The 24943-nt window shown below is 38.3% G+C and overlaps 1 protein-coding gene across 2 annotated transcripts in view; it reads right to left on the bottom strand.

Moving 5' to 3' along the window:
• Positions 1-23087, bottom strand: part of arhgap23a (Rho GTPase activating protein 23a) — a 95991-nt gene extending 72904 nt beyond the window's left edge. Inside the window, exon 1 of one of the 2 annotated variants that reach the window (XM_023278724.3) lies at positions 22835-23087. In XM_023278724.3, coding sequence (XP_023134492.2) covers positions 22835-22843 — 9 coding nt within the window. In that variant the 5' untranslated portion in view covers positions 22844-23087. Of the gene's footprint in view, positions 1-2066; positions 2348-22834 lie in introns of those variants that run through there. The other variant, XM_023278721.3, reaches the window with a different exon arrangement.
• Positions 23088-24943: the final 1856 nt, after the last annotated feature.

The raw sequence follows: 24943 nt of genomic DNA, 5'->3' as shown, positions 1-24943 counted from the left end.
TGCATGGAAATATTTCGGCTGCAGAAAGGATAATTTCATCCAAAAACAAGTGCTGCGTCAACAGAGTCTTGCAATTTGATGAGCGTTTAAATCAGCAGTACAAAGCTCCGTATGATGAATACAAAGAAAGATCTGAATGCCATCCAAAGGAAAAAAAGGGGGAAAAAAAGCTGTTTTGGATTCCTTTGCCAGTGTTGCACCACATAAGGAAAGACTGAAAATGGTTTCAGCTTTTTATTTTCAGTGCACATGTGATTACTGTCACAACTTTTCAGCAAACTAATTGTATACAAGAAGACTTGTCATCCTGTAATCTAAAGAAAATGAGGAAAAGCTTCCAACATATAATGAAAAAGTCACATTTCAATTTAAACCATGATAATTTTTCTGATCTAACCAAGTATTTAAGGCTGCCAAACCTCAACCAAGCTTCTGACAGGTAAATGTGTCTCAGAAAATGTGTGTTTTGTATTTCATTTCTGTGGTTTTTGATGTCGTTGTTTACCAGAAACCAAGTGAAAACTGGAAGTAAATAATGACAGAAAATTACCTTTCTGTCTGTGACGCAAACTCTGGACTTCTGGGTAAAAATCCAACCTCTAGTTTCTGCCTCCGTCTTCCTCTGCTGCTACCAACAAATGTGGACTTTGTGGCTCTTTCAAACTGGCCACCTTATCCACCACATCAAAAGTGACAAATTACGTTTCTTTCAAAATAAAATTACACTCTCTAGCTCTAAAATTTGACTTGTGTTTATTCTTTGGGCAACTGAGACTTTTAATTTAATCTTATTTGATTTCCAGCTGCTCTTTTTCATGTGATGCACTTGTTTATAAAACTTAAATACTGTAATTACTTTAACTTTTCATATATTGTCACTATCTAAGTTTTGTATTTGTGTGTCAACATCTTGGATTTTCTCTAGGCTACATTGAAAATGAGGCCTCCATACTTCAGTGCGCTGAGTGTAAATAAAGGTTGAATTAATCAATGAAATCATGATTGAGGATGCAGTTTGGTTGTATAGAAATGTAATTTGTGGAGACAAAGTTGGCTGCAGCACATGTAGCAGAGTAGATGGTGGTGCGGAGTCGAGCTTAGTGGTCAGTTGTCAAATAATTTGTGAAATACGCTTTGATTTTCTGTTTTCAATACAACCTCTAATATATACAAATGCAAGATCAGCCGACATCTATTTCAGAAGTTCTTGCTCCCTTAAATCTGTCGGCCGCAAAACTCCAGCATCAGTCCAGGAAACCAAACCACCGCCCAGACTGACATCTTACCTCATGGCTTCACTATGACACACGAATACACAGAATTCCTTGAGGTTGAGCCAAACCAGGAGGAATTTCATGTATAGCTTTGCTTAGTCTCTCCACAAATCAAACACAATTATGTTCACTCACTTCAGAGGGAAAACTCCATGATATGGATAATTTTTACAGCCTGGGGGCGTCAGATTGAGTGATACAGCTGTGAAGGAAAAGTGCAGAAGATCTTGTGATGCTAATTGACTTAAAATCACACCTCCTTCATCTTCTCATGAGCCATGAACTGTTTGATATAAAACAGTTAATAAAAAGCAGATTTAATTGATGGAAACCTCCAACAAAGATGCAAATTCATGGGATCACTCACAAAACTCCGACTAATTTGTGTTTTTTCTGACTAAACTCAGCCCCAGAGGAGTCCCCATCCCTATACGGGACGTCCCCTCCACTCTGACAGCCTCCTGATGCAGCGAGACGCGGACAAAAGACTGAACCAACCCGGGCGTAAAATGCGGCTCAGTTTGGTGACTCGGTCGCGCACGACTTGCTGCCCAAAAAAAAACAGCGAACAAAAGCTGCACAAAAACGCACCGATCGGACACTTGGTTTCTGTACAGTTTGTCTCTGAGTGTGTGTACACAGTGGCTCTGTAAACTGGAGTTAATCCTCTTAGGAAATCACGCTCTCTGACCAGCCCCACGGCGCTGCGCTTCACGCTGTCCAAATAAACATTTCTCCACGTATCGAACACAAGCACAAGAGCGGCGGAGGTGTCAGCTGCGTGTAACTTACGTGGTTCTCAGAGTAGGGTGGTATTCCAACAAGGCAAAAAGCAACTCCATTCATTGGACGGCAGAAACAGTTCGGCTGCGACCAGGAGAGGCAGATTTGTTGCTGCTCAGAGGCGGACGGGGAGCTGAGAGGCCAACAAAGCTCCGCGCAAACTTATACGTTCAAGTCTTATCCAGCTTCCTTCCTCCTCAGGAAAGGAAGAAAAAAAATGCCACAAAGCTGCGCTCCCGTTGTTTAGGCACCGTCCAGCGCGTTGCCCCCCGCCTCCTCTTCTCCTTCTAGACCGCATCAGTTGAACATATCTAAAATCCCTGCGCGCACGGCCTGCCTGGAAACCGACCGCTGCTGCGTCAAAGCGCCGCAGGACGCAGGAAAACCGGAGAGTACGTCTTCAAAGTAACATCCAACAAAGCAATGCGAGTTTATTTCCGGGGAAATAGCAGAAATACTTGTTGAAACATGTCTACAAACACTACCTAAACAAAATTTCTCATTGGCGTTAACAACTTATCTTTAAACAGTTGAAGAAATTAAAGGTTTAAAGTGGCCAAGCATCAATGGAAACGAGCATTTTGTGCGTAAAACCGTTTTTTTACGCGCCATAAGTGTGTTTTTATGTTTTCTGGCACCAACTTCACGCTTTTATTCTTCCGCTCCACTGGAAGTCATATGTTCCCACAGTGGCTAACTTGACACTAGTGGGCAGGAGGGAGTGAACCCAGCTGAGGGTGCGTTGGATAAATCTGTGCGCTCCGCCCTGCGGCCCGCAGCGTGCGGGCTCCCTCTGGCTGCGCCAAAACGTTTGTGAGCTGGAAGAGAAGGAGGAGCCGAGAACAATCAGTAGCCTGGAGGTGAAGTTTTTACTAGAAACGGTTTTGAAAGTAGAGTTTGGGTACAATTTGGAGACAAATGAACCAACTTACAGGAACAAGGAGTTAAATGTGCCAGAGTTCAGCTGTGAGTCTTTAAATAAAACTTCCACGTTGTGAAAATATTGTTTAATCAGTAAAATCTGTTGATAGTTGAAAAGGAAGTGCTCACCGTGCAGGGAAATGGTCCATATAGGTTAAATAATAATAAATATCACATTTTTGTAACATAAGATGCATTTTAAAGCTTTATGAGGCTGATGTGTTTCATTGAAAACATTTTTGTATGTTAAGATAATTAAATATTCTGTGTTTTGTGTCTCTTCTTTGTCATTTTGTGTGTCGTTTGTGTAGTTATGTGGCCTTTGTGTTATTTTGTGTCGTTTTTTGTCTCGTCCTTTTGTGTCTCATTTTGCTTAGTGTTAGTTTCGCTTGTGTTTCATTTTCATCAGTTTGTGTCTTGCTTGTGTTTTCTTAATGTCTCATGTTTGTCAGTTTGTGTCACGTTTGGGTGGTTTAGTGTCTTCCTTGTGTCATTTCTTGCCATTTTTGTGTCTCGTTTTTCTTGTTTTGTGTCTCGTTAGTTTTGTTTAATGTCTTGTTCTTTTCCCTTTGTGCTAAGTGTGTCATTTTATGCCCTCTTTGTGTCTCTTTTGTGTAGTTTTATATCCGATTTGATTTGTTTTGTGTCCTTTTTGTGTTGTTTTTGTCGGTTTGTGTTTCATGTCATTTTGTGTCTATTGTCGCTTTGTATCTCATTTGTGTCATTTTGTGTCTCATTTTTGTCCTTTTTTGTCTCATTTTGTCATTTTATTCCTCGTTTTTGTCAAGTTGTCACATTTGTGTTGTTTAATACTAGTTTTTTGCATTTTGTGTCTTGTTTTTATCGTTTTGTGTGTCTCATCTGTGTCACTGTCCTTTTGGTGTCATTTGTGTCTTGTTTCTGTTGTTCATGTGTCTTGTGTCATTTTATGCCTCTTTTGTGTCATTTTATATCTAATTTGTGTTGTTTTATGCCTCTTTTTTGTCCTTTGTGTCTCATTCTTGTTAAGTTGTCACACATTTGTGCTGTTTAATATCTAGCTTTTGTCATTTTGTGTCTTGTTTTTATCGTTTTGTGTCTGTTTCTGTCTCATCTGTGTCACTTTGTGTCTTTTTGGTGTTGTTTGTGTCTTGTTTCTGCCGTTCGTGTCTCGTGTCATTTTATATCTCATTTGTGTTGTTTTGAGACAAGTAGAATTAAGGTCTTTTGATGAAATATCATCATTTCAAGCTCTGATTTGGTTTCATTCTTCCAATGAAACCAAAAGTCATTCATGTGATGATTCCGTTTTTACAGTTTCTGCCTCCGAAAAGTTGTGTAATTTTGGCATTTTTAAAACAAAGATAAAATCTAACAGCAGGTTTTTGGTTACAGAGTGTTAGTCATGTTGAAATCCATGATTTAATTAAGTTATTTATTAATGTCGAAGGCAGAAAACCTGGAAAACACACCTCCAAAAATCCCAATGTGACATTTTGAAACTGCAATCGATTGTCTAAAATAAAAAGTTCTCACTTTGCATCATATAAAGCTGTAAAGAAAAAAAACCCCACAATAAATAGTGACATTTGAGAGGAGACAACCAGTACAACGATGAATTAAAGATATTTCCAGTGTTTGGCTCTGATAAACTGCCTCCTCAGTCAGACGTACTATAAAAGAAACCATAAGTTTACAGAATGGGATGTGCTGGTCATCATTTTTAGGTGTACAAAGGATCTCGTCGCCTCATAAAGTGTGAGTCATGATAAACAGACGACACAACAGAAACAAAGACTGAGACATAAATCACTGAGATTCCAGGATTGTTTCCACATTGACCATCATTCATTCTGGGAAAAGAGTCTACAGACTCGTATTTTTAGCCGCTTCGCTGCAGATTCACGTTGTGAATTAATAGACCAACAGTCGGGGGAAGTTTGCTCATCGATATTAGAGGAACTGCAGGCTGCTGCCAAGAAGTTACACAACTTTACATTACACTGGATGTGATGCACTGTGGCAACAACATCATATAAACTTCAGCCCAATAAAAGTAATAGAAAGGAAAAGAACACTACACAAATCTGACTGTAAAAATACACTACAATACTTACTTTGTCTCGTTTGTATCAGTTTATGTCTGGTTTTGTGTAATTTTCTGTCTCGTGTCATTTTGTGTCCTTTCTGTGTTGTTTTCTGATCATTTTTGTTGGTTTATATCCCATTCCATGTCTTGTCTATGTCCTTTTGTGTCATTTTTATGTCTTTTTTGTCCTTTTCCACCCTAACTTTGTTGTTTTGTATCTCATTTGTGTTCCCAATTTGTGTTGTTTTGTGTTCTTTTGTTGGCTGGTGTTTCTTATGTGCTGTTTTGTAACTCGCTTGTGTTGTTTTTTGTCTTCTTTCTGTTGGTTTGTGTCTAATTTGTAAGGGTTTATGTATCGTTTTTGCGCTTTGTGTCTCCTTTGGGTTGTGATGTTTCTTGTTTATGTTGGTTTGTGCCTAATTTTTCATTTGTGTCTTTCTATTTCTTGTTATCCTATTGCATCTCTTTTTTGTTGTTTTGTGTCGTTTGTGGCATTTTGTGTCAGTTATGTTGTTCTGTGCCCTTTTTGTGTCTTGTGTCATTTTTTGTCGGTTGGTGTTTCTTATGTGTTGCTTCGTAACTCATTTGTGTTGGTTGTCATCTCCTTTTTGTTGTTTTGTGTGTCATTTGTGTCATTTTAGGTCTCATTTTTGTCCATACGTTTTTCTCATTTTTCTTCTGTGTTTCATCTGCACCATTTTTATGTCTGTTTTGTGTCACTGTGTGTCCTCTTTATGTACTTTTGTGCCCTTTTGGTATCATTTTGTGTCTTTTTTGTCAATTTCTGTATCTTATGTGTTGATCTGGAACTCACTTGTGTTTCTTTGTGTTGTTTTTTGGTCTCCTTTGTTTTAATTTGTGCCTCATTTGTGTCACTGTCTCAGTTTTGTCTTTTTTGTCTTGTTTTTGTTGCGTTGTGTCTGATTTCTGTCGTTTTGTGTCTCATTTGCGTCATTTCGTCTCCTTTGTGTCATTTTATGTCTTGTTTTTCTTTTGTGTCTTGTTTGTGTTGTTTTATGTCTGGTTTTTAAATGTTCTGTGTCTTGTCTGTGTCAGTTTTTACAGCAGGCTGCAGTTAACGGTCATTCTTGTTCTTGGCTCCATAAAAGGATCAGATTTTACAGTTTTTAAATGTAATTTACAACACACTGGTACCAGTGCTGGTACAGAAGACTGCCATTAGAATGTGGCTGTATTTTTACAGTAATTTATCACAGTGACGATAAAAACGTGGAGACGTGGTGCTGCGATGCCTCAGAGATGGAGCCCATGTGGCTGCTATTACTCTGCTGCATCACTGAGCCACTTCAAAGCTTCGGCTGCCTGTCGGGGGGAAAAAGAAGCTTCCAGGATTCTTGCCACAGCGAAATCTGCAGCTGCCAGCTCAGCCTTCATCTCACCGAGTCTCCTGAGTGTGCTGACTACGTCTTCACGGCATCAAACCTCCGATTCTGGACACAAAATCCCTGCTGAAGGCTTTCAGGAGACACTCCTGAAGGTCTGACCTTCACTCAGCTCCCATTCGACACACATAATTACCAAACGTGGCCTAAATTCCACCTCCAGCTTACACTTATAGCGCAGCCGAAGTGGTTTCTGTGAATAAGATCCAGGAGACTTAGCAGGAATATTCTGGTCTGGAGGAGGAGGAGGGCGGAGATGTAGACAGTCGGGTTCATGAAGGTTGATTTTTGGGGGTCAGACGACCAACGAGAGTGACGTCACAGCTGGACATTTTGGTGGGATACAAATCTGCACATCCTAAAAAACGATTCAGTTGAAGGGATGTATTAAAAGTGTATTTGCAAGATAAAAAACACTAATATACTGATTTAGATAAGCATTTTAAGTTGTAGTAGAGTGGGTTCACATTATAATGTTGCATCATCTTAATATTGTGTGAAATTTAAACCGAAATATCTACATTCAGTGACTTAAACTACATTTAAGTTAAAGAAATTGGCTTTTGATAACTTAATTTTTTTTCCTTCAGGTCAGGATTTCAGGTCATCTCCTCTACCTTAACAGGTACTGTAAAAAAGATTAAAAGATTTTCCTTGTTTTGTTAAATTACAGGTAATATTGCTAAAATAACCACAAAAAAAGTATTAATTGGCTGAGTTGAGTGTTTAAGTGGGGAAAAAAGCCTACAAATAAATAATAAATATAATTCCTTCTTTGACAATATGTGGCCATAAAATTACACTGTTTCTCCTGGTAAATCAGTTAAAAAATGTAATTATTTTACAGATATTTGCCATTATTTCCACAGTTCTAAGTTTGTTACAGTGTTCATCCTTAGCCTTCTTTTTCTGGCACCTTTGCTGCCAGATCTTTCTCTTTTTTTATCTCTTAAGTGTGCCTGGTAATTAAGAATACTTTTGATTGCAGAGAAAACCTAATACCACTAACTCAATGTGGTTTACTGCCTTACTATAATTCCACCAGAAATCATCATAACTCAAAAAGATTGATGCAAACTGTTGCCCAAACCCCATTTTTTAGAGTGCAGCCTCTTTCTGCATTCAATATGTTTCTTATTCCCGCAGATGGACGCATAAATCAGCCTCAGCCACGACACTTTTCTGTGGGAAAAATGCTCGTATGTTAGTGAACCCCTCCTGCGACGGTCCACATTTTACCCAGATTGCATGCAGATCTGCGCTCGCATCAATTTGCCTGTCAGGCGAAGCAAAGCGCTGCTTCTATTATTGATGGCCGAGAGTGAGAGGTGAGGAAAGAGGAAGGTGTCGAGTGTCAAAACTGAGCAGGTGGGTGAAGCATATTTTAAAGCGGAGCTGTAACCGAATCCATATCTGGGCAGAAGAAGCGCACTTTATCTTCCTTCTGCGTCGCTTTGCAGGGTTTTCTCCGGGTCAGACACACTGACACACAGCCTCAGGCTTCGTCTCCATGAGTAAACCTCCGATCTGACGGAGATTTGAGGCGACTCGCTCGATCCAGGAGCATCCAGAGGCCTCATTACGTAACCGCAGCCCTGCGCCTTGCAGGACGAACCAGGAGCGACCATGATCCTGCTCGGTCACCATTCTAGGCCACTTCAGAGCTGCTATTAATCCATTAATTCCAACTCGTTCCTTCCTCCGTTTCACTCCGCTTCCCTCCAGTTATTGAGTCCGTCCTTTCAGCAAACGTCCGTCACCCTCCCGTGCACACACATACTTTCGGGTCCGACCAGTGTAGCTGCCAGATCTTTTCAACATCCTTCACTTTAAGGCCTCTCTGTTCGCCGGGCCACACTATCCCTCTGCTCGGTGCATTTAATGAAGCTGCTCCGACTGCCAAGAGCTGAGAGGACACAATGTGAGAATCCTGCCGGCTACAGTGTCACCTGCTAATCTAATATAAAGAGTTACCTTCTTTCTGAAGCTGATTAACGCTGTCTGGGCCTGGAGACACGCAGAATACGAGCTGTTAGGAATATCTACAGTGTGTTCGCAAATGCTCGAGCTTAGGAAATAATGTCCAGCATGTATGAGGGATGTTTCTATACGTGTGAATGAGATGTAGATGTCTCGGTGTGTTGACACTGAAGCTCCTGTGGAACTCCTTTGAAGGGGGAGCTGTGGGGAGGCCGAGGCTGAGATCGGTGCCCCTCCGGCCTGCAGGGATTCCAGCCAGAGCAGTAAATTCCCCCCATATCTGCATGACAGAGGAGTCCTCTTTGTCTGGCCGGACAACTGGCACGAGAGGAGGAAACAGCTGAGTGGTCAGAGAGGCCTCGTGGCTGCACGGAAACACCGAAACCGGACCCAAAAGTTCAGATTGTCACATAAATTAAACACTGAGCTTCAACTGTAGACACCAGAATCATTAAAAAAGATGCTTCCCAAAACTCTTTTACCACAAAACTCCATAAAGTTTCCACCAAACTTTTCTTTTCCAATCTGGTAAAACTTTCAATCTAAGAACCATCCCACCTGTTTTCAAGAATACCAAATCATCCATACTTTTCCTTTACGTGCTACACCGTTTTTAGCTTTTTGCATAAAGACACTCTTGACTTCAGTTCCTGGCTTCTTGTTGCATGTCATACCCTCCTCTCTGCTCTTATCTTTGTATATTGTTTTAAAAAATAATCTAAAACTCCGCAAAAAATACATAAAAGGCAGCACAGGACCCAATACTTTGACAACAGCGACAAAAAAAGACATTTAAGTTTCTAAAAGAGTTTGCAAACTGAATCAATTTCGTCTATGGCTCTTGATTGAACCCCAAAATCTAATCTCTTTGTGTCAGCATTACATATTTCGAAAGTTTTTTCCTTGAAAATATACCCTTTCTGCCGTAAAATAACTCGAATGTAACTCTATACTGTTGCTTTCCTGAAGTTGTGCAGATCTATGAAGTCCTTTGCAGGACGTTCTTCCTGCTGGCTGCAGCTCGAGCACACCAGCAACTCACTGTAAAACTACAACAGCATGAATGGAAAAATGCTACACAAAGTCCCACCCTGCAAGTTGATTCTTTAGGTTTCTATCCCTAGAAGTCTGAATTTGTGTTTTTGTCATTTTGAAGATGAATTATTTCACTCACGTCTTCCAGCCGATATAAAAACACCACGTGCACGTCGAATGTTTATTATTAACATGGTATCAGCATTGCTATCGTCACTACTGGTAAACTAGAAAAGAGACAGAACTTGCAAAGTTTCGCTTTGGAAACCTCAGAGTTGCGTCTTTACTCTTTGCAGATGATGCGATTCTGTGTGCTTCATTAAACCGTGACCGTAAGCGCACACTGGGGCGGAAACTGGAACAGGAAAACACTGCTGGAACTGGGAATGTTGGAGTGACCTGCTTTAGCCTGCTGTCACCAAGACCAGAGTCCACATGAGCAGCAGAACATGGATGGAGCGATGATCACGCATCATTTATGCTCTAAAAAGTAATTCAAGGGATCTACAACTTAATTAAATGTGTAGTTTGCAGGATGAAAAGTGGAATTTACTGATTCTGTAAACATTATTTTGAGTTGTGTTAGTTTTTCTCCACCTTGAGTTAAAGATAGATTTTACAACCAATTCAACATTGGAGCTACTTCATTTTTTTTAAATCTACCAACCTAAAAACATTCATTTTCAAACTGTTCATCATTATGGATTTACATACGTAAGACTTTTTTGTGGAAAAGTTAATTCCTGTAACTCAGTGTAGTTTGTTGAACATAACTTTATTAAAAGCTGTTTTAACTCAAAAATACTGATGATTTTCTGCATGTTTCTGTTTCCTGCTCTTGTTCTCGTCTGTCTTCACTCTTCCTCAGTTTCTTCCTGACCTGCTGAACTTTCTTCTTCACTACATTTCACTGTAATCCTCCGTCTGTCCTGCAGCTGCTTCACTCATTCCTCCTAAACACAAATACGACTCCATAGATATTTTAGTGGTTACACTGTGACACCTGGATGGATGTAAAACTGATCTGGTTGCAGTTTTTAACTCAACTCAAATGTGGTTTTCATCCTGAAAATGTCAAGCGTCTATCAGCTGTACTGAAGAAGTTATGAGGCTCAGAAATGATGGAGAAGTCCATTAAAATGGGATCAATTTGAATCTGAATCAAGACTACTGAATCTACCAGCGAAGAAGCAGCTTAAAGTCAGATTTCTGGCTCTTTTAGAGGAGAAAATGACTCACTGAGGCCAACGTGCTGATTCGTTGCATCCTACTGAGCACGATTCCCGAGCTGCTTGAATCAACATCTTTGAGATAATTTGTGCTCATAAGCTTTTATCTCGTCCCCAAACATGAACCGCAGATTTTTTGCCATTTCTGTTTTCTGATACGAGCCTCCATGTGGGAGCGTTTGAGATAAGAGAACGTCGAAAAGGAAACGTTCTAACAAGGAGACCAGTAGATGTTCAGGTGATTCAGTCTCCCTTAATTTATTCCTCAAAGCGCCAGACAAACAACAGATGATTCACATCCAGGGAAATCCAGCGTTTCTATAAATGTCTCCTGCTGCTATAAACGCTCCAGAGGACGTCCCCACAGTGACCTCCTTTTCTCTTCTCTTACACGTCTTCACGGAGACACAGAAGGAAAATAAACAGAAGCTCAGGGTTCCAGTAGCAGCGCAGGAAGTCGGCTTCCTTCTCGGAGCCTCGACGCGTTTCGGCCTTTTTACTTTTCACAGCTTCAATTCCGGCTACCGGCTTGGCTTCCCACCAGGGAGACAATGGAAACGTTCGGGAACCGCTTTGTCTGATATCAAGTGAAAATGTTCACATCACGTTTCTCTGCTGGTTAATGATTAGTCAGAGACGTCCTCAGGTATTATTAGGATCTTATATCACCAGATTAGACGGCAGACTCCCTGAATAAAAAGGGAAACAGACGACTTAATGATTCGTTTTCCTCTTGGGGAAAATTCTGCAGCCTGATAAAACTCTCATATCCTGATTTTTTCAGCTATTTTTGGACATTTTAAAATGTTCACTTCCCTTTAATATTGCAAAATTAGAGAATTTTATGCTTTCATAAGGCAGTTGTGAGAAGATTCGAAAAGCTTTTGACTGTAAAAAAAATAATTGAAAGTAAAAGTAAGGTGGTAGACTTAAATTTTGAGTCCACTGAGTTCCTTTTCTGCTCAGACAGAAGCAACAGTATTACAAAAATTACAATTTTTACAAAATTGGAATAGTAAAAGAATAAAATACAAATTTCTTCCGTTTCTTGTCAACCATCTCCAAGTTGCCTGAAATGTTTCAAGCATAAAATATGGATATTCATAAAGATATTTCCAGTTTGACATAGGAAATATTAGGATAAACTTTTTAAAAAAATGTCCATCAACCTAAGTTCACTATGTTCAAGAATTTTTAAAGATAAAAACCTGAAATTTTCACCGTTATTTCTCATCATGTCATGATTCAGAAGCGACAATATTAGACAGATCAAATAATCTCGAAATATGGGCAAGTTGAAATATGAGAAAACACTTAAACTGTCATGCAAAGTCCCATCTCTGAGCTCATGTTAACTAAAAAAAATGATAACATAATATGAAATACTTGCTCACAAAAATAAAAAAGCTAAAAAAGTCACATGGGCACATAAACAATGTGAAAAAAACTTCTTTTTCATCAAAAGAATCTTCAAAAACTCCATGATAAAGTTAATCAAGCCAGTTTAAAAGTAACTATATTTAAATCTGGTGCACAGATCTCTTAAATATTCATGCAACCTCTACAAGGAATACAAATCTTCCTATAAGATTTGAAATAAAAGGGGCCAACAAGAGATCCGCAGAGCGTTTGTTGTGGTGCAACAGCGGCTCTAAGCCAGAACTCCTACCGTATATACAGTAAACTGAATAATCCTGTATATGCCCGAGGGGATCATATCCTAATCCTGGCGTTTCTGCCACCTTAAAACTCAGAGATAAGTTTGTCTAGACGTGGCCTTAAAGCGGGGTGTTCTCCTTCTGGAGGACAGGAGGCCGCTGGAGAGGAGAGTTTTAACCTTCAAAAAGATTCTCATGCAGCATCAGAGTGAAAAAAACATTCAGCTGAGTTGTCCTAAATGCTGTTGTCAGGCTCATGAAATTATAATTCTGTGTTCAGCTTCAGGCCTGAGCAGAAATAAGAGAGAGAGATAAGAACGGAGTGAAGAAAGGACTCGCAGGAACAGGTTTCTAACCATAAAATGTTGGTAAAGAGAGATTTATAATCGCTACACAAGTTTGAGAAAGCTTAAAGAATAAATAAATAGTGACAAAAAGTCACATTTTTCCTGCTGTATTGAGAAGCCAGCAGGCCAGACAGGATTATGACACTGGAATTAATATAAACATGCATTGTCATCAGCGCTGGCAGCAAAATAAGCAAACATCTTCTTACTCTAGGTTGATTTTTGCAAAAAGACAACCATCTGCTCACTGTGGAGATTTCCCTAAATAGATAATCCTTCAGCCCTCCTGAAAAAAGATAAATATTGAGCTACAGTTGCACGTGGACGCCACAAGAGGGCTCAAAACATGCAGGAGGATTCAGATTAAAAGGGCGGGGAATGAAAAATTTACTTAAATGTCTTCATTTGAGCTCCGTTTAAAAGGATTTGTGCTATTCAGACCAAAAAAATGTGGCTTTTTGAGCAAAATCTCAAGGAACAGTGTGTCCTCTTGTGGATAAAATACAACCAATGCACCTGAACACATCATCTGATGCACCCACTGGTGAATTCAGTGAGTGAATGGAGGAAAAATCAGGACAAAGAGGAGCAGCGATGCTCTTTATCTGAAAATAGGCCAAGAGGTCAGCGGCTCAGTTCATTACTGCAGTGCAGCTGTGACGTCCGCCGACGGTCTTTAATGATCAGAGAAATGAAACAGCTGCACAGATGTTTGCTACAGACCGACGTCCTCACAGCACCTGAAGTCTGCAGCTCACAGACTCAGTTTGTAATGTGGCAAGTTAGGTAAAATAACTGTAAAATAACAGTCAATCATTCAAAAAAATTGCAGTAAAAAAAGGTAAATTTTTCACAGTGTGTCTTGTTCTCATCCTAACAACAAATTTAACATAAAGGGACACAAGAATAAACTATAGAAAGAATCAGTACTGCAAACATTTACCTACTTCCTTCTGAATCGATTATTAGTGAGTTAATAAATTCTTTTAGAAAGAACAAGAACTATTTTTTGACAGAATTTATGGTGAATTTGCATACTGCAATACCTAAAGTAAGTACTCTAGTTGTCTAAAGTAAGATTCACATGAATGAAACCATAAGCACTCAATGTTTTTCTTTTGTTTTAGAAATGCCTTATTTTGGTAAATCAGACACACGCATTACAGTGACTAATGAAATATCCCTATTTTAAGCTTGGATTTACTTAATTTTTCTGACATAAAGATACGTCACAGATGAGTAGTTCAAAGGCAGATGGAAAGTTGAAAATCCAATGATATTTTCAGTTTTTACAATTTCCCACTCTGATAAATTGTGTCATTTTGGTGATATTTTTAAAAAGATAACATGTTTTTCAAACCTACTGGGAGGTTTTGGAGGGTTAAAAGCATGCATCACTGTCAGGCTCATTAGGTTAACTTGCACTCGGCAGTAAACAGCCTCCTAATTGGACGGCAGCCTCATGCTCCTGATAAACCTCATTATTCTGTTTTGTTGTGTTTATCCTCCTCAGCTCATCGTCCCACAGATCCCCAATGTGAACCGATGCAAGATGCTGCTGACAGGAAGGGCTTTAATCACACGGGTCGACCTCTGACCTCCCCCCCGTCTCCACCCCAGCCTCCTCCATCTGCATCGAGGTCCAGAAGCAGTAGTCCTGAGCTGAGCTGGAGATGTTTACTTCCTGGAGGTGGTGTCCCAGTTTCTGTCTCTGGACAATCTGTCCATTGTTTGGCTGCAGACGTTGGTCATCGTTCGCCTTACAATCCAATAGAATTAAACACGAACCCAGAGCTGAGAAGCTTCACATGCAACATCAACCTGAACATCTCACACCTCATGTGATGCACGGCATGGAAAACACCAATAAGCTCACAGTTACTTAGACTGAAATCAGGGATTTGTAGGACCAACTTAAATTAATTCAGTTGGTTAAGTTAGTCCTGTCAAATGAACAGTTTGCATTTCTGCAACTTGATTTAAAAAAACAAACTACTTGAAGTGTCCAGATTTTCCAATTTACATATTTGCTTTAATCAAATGCAAAATGCAAAACATGAATTTGTCATTAGACTTTCTGTTCTTTCCTTTTCTTTACTCTTCAATGCGATTTAAAGAAAAAGGCGAGTTGCAGCAGAAAATTTTGAAGAACGTCGACGTCATGATGTCAGATTAACGCTGCTACCTAATATTCGCACTTTCATCCAAATTAGAACAGAAAGAAGCTTAAAAGGGCAAAAAGTAATTTCAAGGTGATAACATATAGAAAAGTCGACCATCATCATCAAAACAGAAGGTTAAATGACAGCAGCTGAAGCTCAAATAAACATTATTAAGTTATTTTAAGTTTATTTAGTTTGAAAGCATGAAAGGTAAGTCCTTGAGAATGTTGGTTACCTGCACGTTTGTTAATTGATTAGTTCAAAGTGGCCTCAGAAGCAGCAAAACAAGCCGAGATAAATTGGCTCAACTTGAAAAAACTAGGATGATTCTGCACTTTAAAAATAATATACAAGTCTGACGCCTTATTTCTCTGACAAGGTTGAAAATTTTAGTCTTTAACAGTTTCATTTAAACAACTTATTTGTTGGTGAATTTTTGAATTTGATGCGCATTATAAAATAATCTTGATTAAATACATATTGACTTTAAACTCAGATCAGTTAACTAGAAAAATGGCAAAGCTTGTATTTTACATTACGTTAAGTAGAAAAGATAAGTTTGTGACTCATAATAGTATCACAATTTGCACAAAATGTCTTAAGATTTTCCATTTTTAACAAGAAAATGAGGACTTGGAGCTTTTTTTTTTTTTTTTTTTTTAAAGAAATAAAGATAGCAGATGAATGAATAAAAGCCTGTGATGATTCTGCAGCATGCAATAAAAGCCTCCTGCCTTTATCTGTCTGTGATAAAGTTGAGAATTTAAGTGTTTTTTTTACAATTTCATTTGAGTAAATTATTTACTTTTGGTGAATTTTTGAACTTGATGTACATTATAAAGTCATTTCAATTAAAAATATATTGACTTTAAGCTTAGATCAGTTAACGAGAAGCTTATATTTTACATTACGTTAAGTGTTTGCACAAAGAATATGCGTTAAACACAAAATAGCGCAAAAAGAGATGTTCAGTTTTTTAACAAGAAAACAAGGACTTAGATTAATTTTTGAAGACATGCAGATAGATAGGATGATTCTGCAGCATGCATTAAAAGCCTGATGCCTTTATGTCTCTGGAATAAGGCTGAGAGGTTGTTTTCCAGCCTGCATGCTGCCACACAGACATACTAAATGGTGCTCAGGGTCGACCACAAACTCCCAGAACTCGATGTCCCACAAATGCCCCCGGAGACCTCGGAGTGTTTTTCTCTGCAGATGCAAAAAAACAGCTTAAAAACTCCTCTTTCCTGCTACGCTGTGGTTCATTTTTACTGTTGTTCCCTTCTTCTCTGTGTTGCACATAAACGACAATCAGATCAGAGGAGCTGCGGCGGCTCTCAGCATGGGTGAGGAGGTCTGTATATGCTCATATGTGTGCGTTTAATTTCAATTTAGATGCAAATACATGTACAAAGTTCATCCTTTAAGAGAGTCCCTGTGTTCGCCGCTCTGGACAATAGAGGCAGAAATTCCTGAGAGTGCAAAGATTGTAGGGCTGCAGGCAGAGGGGCCTCAGGGTGGCTGGGTGGGGCTTCAGATTAGACCACCTGTTCCACCATGAGGCTGCACACTTGTTCTCTTTCCTTTATCCCCCCTCGCACACTTGTTGTCTTCCACATTCCCCCTTCGCTATCTGGTTTGGAACTCAATAAGAGCCTTTCTTCTCTGCCTTCGACACTTTCGCTCTCGTAAAACGTCTCCCTGCGCGGCTGCTTCGCTCCCAGCTAATTCTGACTGCATTCCAGTTCAGTCACATCTATGGGAAACAGACAAAACAATTTGCCAGATAACTCTGGCTCGCAGCCACGGCGACTCGCACTCAGACTCACATATTAAAGTTAAGACACGTCGCCTCGCCGCCCAAACCGGCCTCCAGGGAGCCGAGCTCAGACAGCAGCATAAACAGAACAGTCACCCCGTCCTCATCCATGAGGCTCCAACAGCACAATCACTGCTGCATTTTTACTCACTGTGGGATCGTTTTCCACTGTAACATAAAGTCCTGCACCTCTATGGAAACACAACAACCATGACTAGGGGTAAAGACAACTAACAAATGTCTTCTGTGCAGTATGACACAGAATTCAAAAAAATCAGACAAAAGAGAAGTGACATTTCTGTCATTATTTGTTCTACAGAAATTGGAAAGCATGTCCAACATGTTAAGTGTGGTGGTGGCTCTACACAGTACAGATATTTACATTTTTACAGCTTCTATAAACTTTTTCACAACACTCTACTCACATATCAGCTCTACAAAGATGTTTCCCCATGCTAGATGTATCTTCCAGCAACTTGCTGAATTGCTCCTTCAGATACTGTTTGTTTTAATCACAAAAAAATGCAAAACGACCAAAAACGTCATGCAAATCGTGCACCACAATGGAAACAGTACCATAGTTAGAAATAGAGAAAATGTGCAACATGCTATGTTGAATTTTTGCTGTGTCTGCTGATGTGAATTAAGTGAATCATGTCTTCTTGTTTGCACTGAGGTGTGCAACATTTGGTTTTCTACTGAATCTGGTTAGTAAAAACTATTTTTTTTTAAAAATCATTTTTAAATGAGTCAAGTAGCACAATGTGATTTTGATAAAATATCTTGATTTTAAGCTTAGATTATTTTTTCAATGAAACCTGAAAAAAAATATTGCACTGTTTTACTGTTTACATTTTTAATTTGTCTCTATACTAGACTCCTCTCTGCTCTGTGTGAACACAACCTGCAATTCAACTGAAAAATGAATTATTGTCATCTGACTGTTGGTCACAGGTTAGTCACTAACAGTTTTCTGGTTGTGCAGATGAACACAGAATATTTTGGTTTTTGCAGAACCTAGTTAAAGCAAATAGTTTATTTTTGATGAATTTTTAAATCAGACATGCAAAATAAAGCGATTTTGCTACAATATAATAATCTTATTTGGTTGATTTTTCTGATGAAGCTGCATGTCACAGATGAGCAGTTTAAGGACTGTTAGAAAGGTGTCATTTTGGTGATTTTTTTAAAAAAGAGTTCATGCCTTTCGAAGCCGATTCTGTTGAGAAATTTAATCTTAAGTACAAACAGTGACACATGTAGATGTTTGCAGAAACAGCACCTCTAAAACTTTCCTTTCCATCTCGATCTCAGCCTCCTTTAGCAGAAAGAGCTGCTTGTTTCTGAGGGATGTGGTTGAGCAGCTCCATCTCCAGCCACCACAGCTCTGCCCAGCTCGGCCTTAATGACTATCGATCACTGAGCACTAATGAGCCAAAGTGATTCTGGCAGTTTAATCGTCCTCGAGTGAGTGTTGTGCAGTGAAAACTTTTATAAACCTGTAAAACCCGACACATCGTGTGCATCACTCGGATACGGAGGATTGATTCACTCTCTTGGACACTTAATATAACTTTTCCTGTTTCCTCCTTATCACTGTGAGCCTGCAGAAGAAAGAAAGAAGGAAGGAGGAGCTCAGATGCTGCATGACAACGTCCTGTAAACTCTGCGCCACTATAGTAAACACTACATGCCTGTGTTTACATTCACTCTGCAGCGTTGGTGCGTGTTTAGTCGTCCAATGACAGCAGATCTGAGACGTTTCTCAGACACATCATCCTGAAACTTCACGCCAACGAGGCCGTAAACACACTCAGAGGCCTGAAGCAGGAAACACAAAATCTGATAAAGCTCCAACAGCCCAATGACAATAATACGGAGCCATGTGATGAGCGGGAAATCATATTACGTCAACATTATGCTCCATCTATTAAAACGACGCCGGCCGGGGCTGAGCACTGCGACAAGGCCGCGCCGTGTCAGCATTTCACAGCGCTGCACTGGATTAAAAATAGGTTTCAGTGGCAATATTGTGCAGAGAGCTGCACCATTCTCATGTCAACTGATACCGAGGTGGAAACTTATATTCGGCTTATACAGGTTCTCCAAACACACTCAGCGTTCATGCATCGAGTTGGAGAAATAAGGTTCAGAGATGAACAAAACACCGCAATCTGAAGGGAAACGTTTGGGCTCAGAAAATGTATTAAAAAAGTTTGAGTTGTTCCAAAGAAATTTAAGTTCAACCAGCAAATTCTATTGAGTTGGAGGAATTAGGTATTTTATCTTCCACTTAAAATCTGGTAGGATGAACATAAGTTTTTAAATAGATTGCTCATAAAAAATTTAATTATTCCAACTACTTTTTCAAGGTTTTTAAGTCAACAATTTGTGTTGCCTCAATTAGATTCTCTTCTGCAGTTGTTTTTTTCATGTTTATTTTATTAGCTTTTAAGAAAATAATTAATTCGATAACAGAATTGCAAGGTGATTAACTTTTAAATTTTAAACTGCAGCTGTGTGTTTGAAATCTCACGTATTATATTTATTCTACTTAAGTGTCCTGTAACACTCCGTCTTTTACAATCTGAATTTGTCCAGATATTTTGCCTTAATAGGAGAGAAGTCTTGAAATTTTCAACTCATGCTGAAGAAAAATTCCGTTATCAAGCTGACTTCAAGTTACATTAACTAGAATTTAGTTTTAAATCATGAACACTCAACAGAAGAAAGTAAGTGAAGTCTAACATGAACTTTGCACAATATAGTTTCATTAAATCATGTTGGATTTGCACGATATTCAAGAACTTAGCATGTATTAGATTCATTCATGTTGAAATAAACTGTTAAAGAAACACAAACAAAAATAACTCTTTGAAATAATGTAAAACACCACGGAAAGTATTTCTTTCGTTGTTGGTCCAACTTAATATTCATGAGTTGAGTCAACAGAACATATTAAGGTTGATTCAACCTATTTCCAAGAGCTGGGTTTGACTTAATTTAATCAAGTTGGGTCAACTAATATTAGAAAATTCTATAACAATGCAGGATTGCTCAGTGCTAAAAGAAATTAATTGGATGCAATTCACTGAGTTCATTCAAAGAGTTGTTTTTGTAAGTGTAGAAATCTGAGTTTAAATTACACATAATTTTAAGTTGATGCAATTATCAACAATTTTATGCCAACACAACTCATGATAATAATGTCTGACACTTAAAAGATTTACCAAAATCAAGTGTTGAATTAAACTGTGACTTTTTAGTGCATAAATCCAAACCAAACAATGTCTGCACACATTTAAATGTATATTAAGTATACTTCCTGCCTGTTAAACAGATCAACACACCCAGACAAACTCAGCAGCAGTGATGATCTCATCTGCTATTGTGGGGGTCTAACGTCAGCCGACCTGAACACTGACCACATGCATAATTCATCCAGACGAAGGGCTGGTCCAGGGTGTGTCGCCACCAGACCCCCGATAATCCTTCCTGCCTTCAGAGAGCTTCAGCTGGGAGGGAAGGAGGAGGAGCGCAGGTGGGCGTGGTGGTTTGGTGGTTTGGTTTTACATCTGCCTGCTCACACCATTTACTTAAATCCATAGTTGCTAAATAAAAAATATATTCTAATTTACTGATTTCAAACATGATTTTGATGAGTTCTGTCGATATAATAATGTTAGTAGTTGCTTCAGCTTGATATTTGGTGTCATTTAAACTCAAATTTCTGTTAGCTGATTTAAAACTAAATTCAAGTTTAGGGAACTTGATAAAATTGGCTTCTAAACTCCATTTTTCAAGATTTTAAGTCCACTCAACATGCATCCCAAAACTTAAATGCATCGTTGCAAGGTTGAAAAAATTCAAATTTTCTGATTGCAAACCTAATTTTGATGAGTTGTGTTGCCATAATATTGTTTGTAGCTGTATCAACTTGATATTTTGCGTAATTTAAACTCAAATTTCTGCCTTAGTTGATATAAAACTAAATTCAAATTAGGGAACTTGGTAAAATTGACTTCATAACATAATTTTTCAGGATTTTAAGCCCGTCATGTGTATCAACACATCATATATTATAAAATATATATATTAAAAAAAAGGCTACCGTACAATCTAAAATACATTATATAAAATAAAAAATAGAATATATATTTTCTATATTATCTTTTGGAGTCTATTAAATATCATTTTTGTTTTTTTTAATTTGACTGTGTTTTGGTTTTTGTGGAATTTAGGACAGTTTTACTGGCTGTAATTTTGTTTTTAAATGAACAAAATGTAAAGAGTTTTATAGATTCTGTGTGCAAACCAAAAACCAAAACGTAAATGCATAGTTGCAAGGTAAAAAAATAATTTACTGATTTCAACACTATTTCGATGAGTTGTATTGACATAATGTAGTTAATAGTTGCATCAGCTTCATATTTTGCATAATTTAAACTCAAATTCCTGTGTTGGTCATTTTTAAACTAAATTCAAGTTGAGGTACGTTAATGAAATTGGCTTTTAAGCTTAATATTTCAGGATCTTAAGTCTCCTCATTTGTCTGAACATGCCTTGACAATATCAGACAGAAAAGCTAATTCAATGTAATTGCCTAAATGTTACCTTTTAGAGTGTGTTAGACACCATTTTTGGTTTATATTGAACTCAGGACAGTTTTTTTGACTGCATTTTTGGCTTTTAAATTTGAAACTTTGTGTTGATGTCAAATGTTATTACTTGCATCCACATCATAATTTCTGTAATTTAGACTCAAATTTCTGCACTAGTTCATTTAAACTAGAATTCAAGTTGAGGTAACTTAATAAAATTGGGTTTATAACTTAATTTTTCCAGGATTTCAAGTCTCCTCATTCTCAACATGTCTGGATGATAAATAGAAAAGCTAATTCCTATAATGTAATGTAGTTTGTTGACTGAACATAATTTCATCCAAATTAATTTTGAGTGCAAAAATGATCATTTAGAGTGTGTTGAATATCATTTTGGATATTTAGTTGACTTTTTGGGGGAACATAAAAACATTCTAAACATTATTTTGATGGGTTGTGTTGACAAAATGTTGGTATTGGCTGCATCAACATCATATTTTGCATAATTTAACTCAAATTTCTGCATTAGTGGATTTAAAACTAAATTCAAGTTGAGATAACTGAATGAAATTGGGTTTATAACTTAAAGAACTTAGATTTTGTGCACAAACCAAAAAAGTATTATAAATGGACCAATTCCCCAACCATCTTTGGGAGATGCAAGATAAAACAAATCTAATTACTGATTGCAAGCATTATTTTGATGAGTTGTGTCAACATATTTTGTGTAATTTATACTCAAATCTCTGTTAGTCAATTTAAAACTGAATTCAAGTTGAGGTAAGTTGATGAAATCAACTTTAAAACTTCATTATTCAGGATTTTAAGTCCCTCATCTGTCTTATCATGCATCTATCTTAACTACATTCAATGTAGTTTGTTGGTTGAACATGATTTTTGGTTTGTATTTGACAGTTTTTGAGTTCAGAACAGGTTTTCTTGACTGCAATTGTAGCTTTTAAAAGCAAAAACTGTCAAGAATATTTTAGATTTCATGCACAAACCTGACGCTCTCATCATTTCTACCTTACCAGAGCAGCGACGCGACAGAGGGAGGGTCTGGATAAAGAGGGGGATGAGGTAATCAATGAGGAAGACACACTAACGGCGTGTTGAGGGCAACGTAGAGGAGATCTGAGGAGGAGCGATCGCTGCCCTCGTCCTCTAAAACCGTCCATCACCTGCTCAGACAAACACACGGCACATATCCAGAGAGGGAAATTCAACACGCAGCAGCAGCAGCAGCAGCATCTGCTCTCAGTGAACGCACAGTTTCTGCAGGTACACGGTGTTATAATGTGGAGGTGACACTGTTGCATGAGGGGCAGCAAACGGAGCCACACCCCTCCTGATCTACAGCCGGTGTCATGTGTGGTGGTCGTTGAGGTGGTGACAGCACCTCCACCTCCGGGAGACACAGCAGGACGAGCTGGTTCTCACCTCCAGCAGATGATGGATGATGTGGATGGAGATGCTGTGAGTGTTTCAAGGTGTGACTAAAGCTGCTGCTCCCCTTCACTTCCCCTTCATCCCTCCCCTCCTTGGCATCCTCACCTGGTCCATGATCTCAGCGAGCCTCCTGCCTCCCTCTCATGGCACACCGGCTGCCCTTCTTCTTCTTGTTTCCTTGTTCGGTATTCCCAACAGAAATGTGCTCAGACAGGCGAGGCAGCCGGGCAGCCTCTGCTCCACAGAGGCATGGCTCTCCTGGTGACTCCCTGATGCAGCCAGCCGGACTCTCCCCTCTCGTCCTCCCCCTCTGGAGGGGAAACAGGGCGTCGTGGTGGATCCTCGCCTCCCTCCCTGATAACCAGACTCCCGCTCTTCGCTCTCTCTGGCTCTTTCACTGTGCTCTGCCTTCCCCTCCTTCCCCACTTCCCTCCTCTCTTTTCCACCTCCCCTCCCCCTCCCTGCTGCAGCCGAGGGAGGCCCCGGCCAATGGGAGGCGGGGAGAGGAGGGCGGAGAACCGGGATTGGCTGCCGGGGGGCCATGTGACCGGTGGCAGAGGGCTGAGGAGACCCTCTACCAGCTGTCCAGCTCATGCTTCCCTGCAAACCTCTGTTGCCATTGACAACAGCTGCCGCACCAACCACAGACCCTCAGACACAAAGCCATTGGCTGGCAGGATTTATGGGGGGAGCATGTTGGGACGTGTAGTCCGATCCGTGGTGAGGGAGGGCTGGGTGTTTAGAGTCCCACTAACCCCAGGAGGAATGTCTCACCCTGCACTGTAAAAAATTAAGTTTTTTTAACTGATTTTTAACAGGAATCTGTAAAATAATTGAATGTTACTTTATAGATTGTCCCTGTTTTGTTAAATAACATAATAACCTATAAAACTAAGGAAAGAAACGTAAGAATTTAGTGTTAAAAAAATAAAACAATGTTTACAAAAAATCTGTATTTTTAAAAGGGTAGTTAATTCTTTCATGATGTTTGACAATCATAACATTTTTTATCGTATTCAACTCAACAAAACTATTCTAATTTTACAGAGATTTGCAGTTATTTGGAATAAAATTCTGTGCATTTTAAAAAAAAAAATTACAATGACTTATAACTGTCATTTTATAGATTAAATTATAAATTTACACGTTCACTGTATGGAGATAAAGGCCAAAACTGCACATATGTCTTGTCCTGCAATGTAACAAAATAAAAATCTAATTTGTTTAACTGAAATTTTTTAAAATAATTGATTGATATCTTAAAGATTTTCTTTCTTTTTTGTTAAATAACCAGTAAAACCACAGAAAAAGTGAGGATTTACATTTTGAGTGTAAAAACAAAACCAAAAAGATAAAACGGTAAATAATGGTTACATGGTTCAAAATCTGTAATTTTTTTTGCATATTTAAATCAACAAAAATATTTTCATTTTAAGATATTTGCTGATATTTGAAATAAAATTCTATACATTAACTATTTAAAAAAAAATTGAGTTTTTAATTAATTTACTAAAAAAATAACTAACTTGAATTACAGATAGTAACTACTAAAAAGTTTTAAATTACATAATGACTGTAAAAAAAAAACAAAACAAACAACAACAACAAAAAAAAAAAAAAAAACAGGCCAAAACTGCACATAGTGTCCACATCCGAAATCTGTATTTTCACTAATGGCAACTGTATCCTTTTACAAATATTTTTTAAAAGAATTATGTATATTAAAGATTTAAAATGTCAACTAATTTTATAAGCACTATGTTATAGACAATTCCTATTTTGTTAAATTACAGACACTATTTAATATAATAAAAAAATTAAAATGTATATGTTGGCAGTAAAAAATGTTTTTTTTTTACTGATATCTTATTTGAAAAAAAATGTAAATTTTTTGTTGTTACAATATTTGACAGTAACATTACAGTTTCACTGTATTTAAATCTGTTGTTTAAAAGTAATTTTACAAATATTTCCCATCACTTGAAATAAAAATTCTGTTCATTTTGTACTGAAAAATGACTCATAGTTTTTCTGTGTTGTTAGATTTAAAATTTTGTAAAATGAGAGAAAAAAAAGTTAATTTATTTGCCAATTGCAAAAATAAAAAGTCTGTATTTTTACAAATATTAATTTGTTCTTCTACAGCATGTGAATTTACACTACTCTGTTTTTAGAGTATTTGAATGGGCAAAAAAATTATCATTTTACAGGCAT

Source organism: Amphiprion ocellaris, chromosome 19 (genome assembly GCF_022539595.1).
Source record: "Amphiprion ocellaris isolate individual 3 ecotype Okinawa chromosome 19, ASM2253959v1, whole genome shotgun sequence".
Classification (NCBI taxonomy): Eukaryota; Metazoa; Chordata; class Actinopteri; family Pomacentridae; genus Amphiprion; species Amphiprion ocellaris.
Note: the sequence above shows the minus strand (reverse complement) of the source record. Positions and strands in the feature narration are given on the sequence as shown.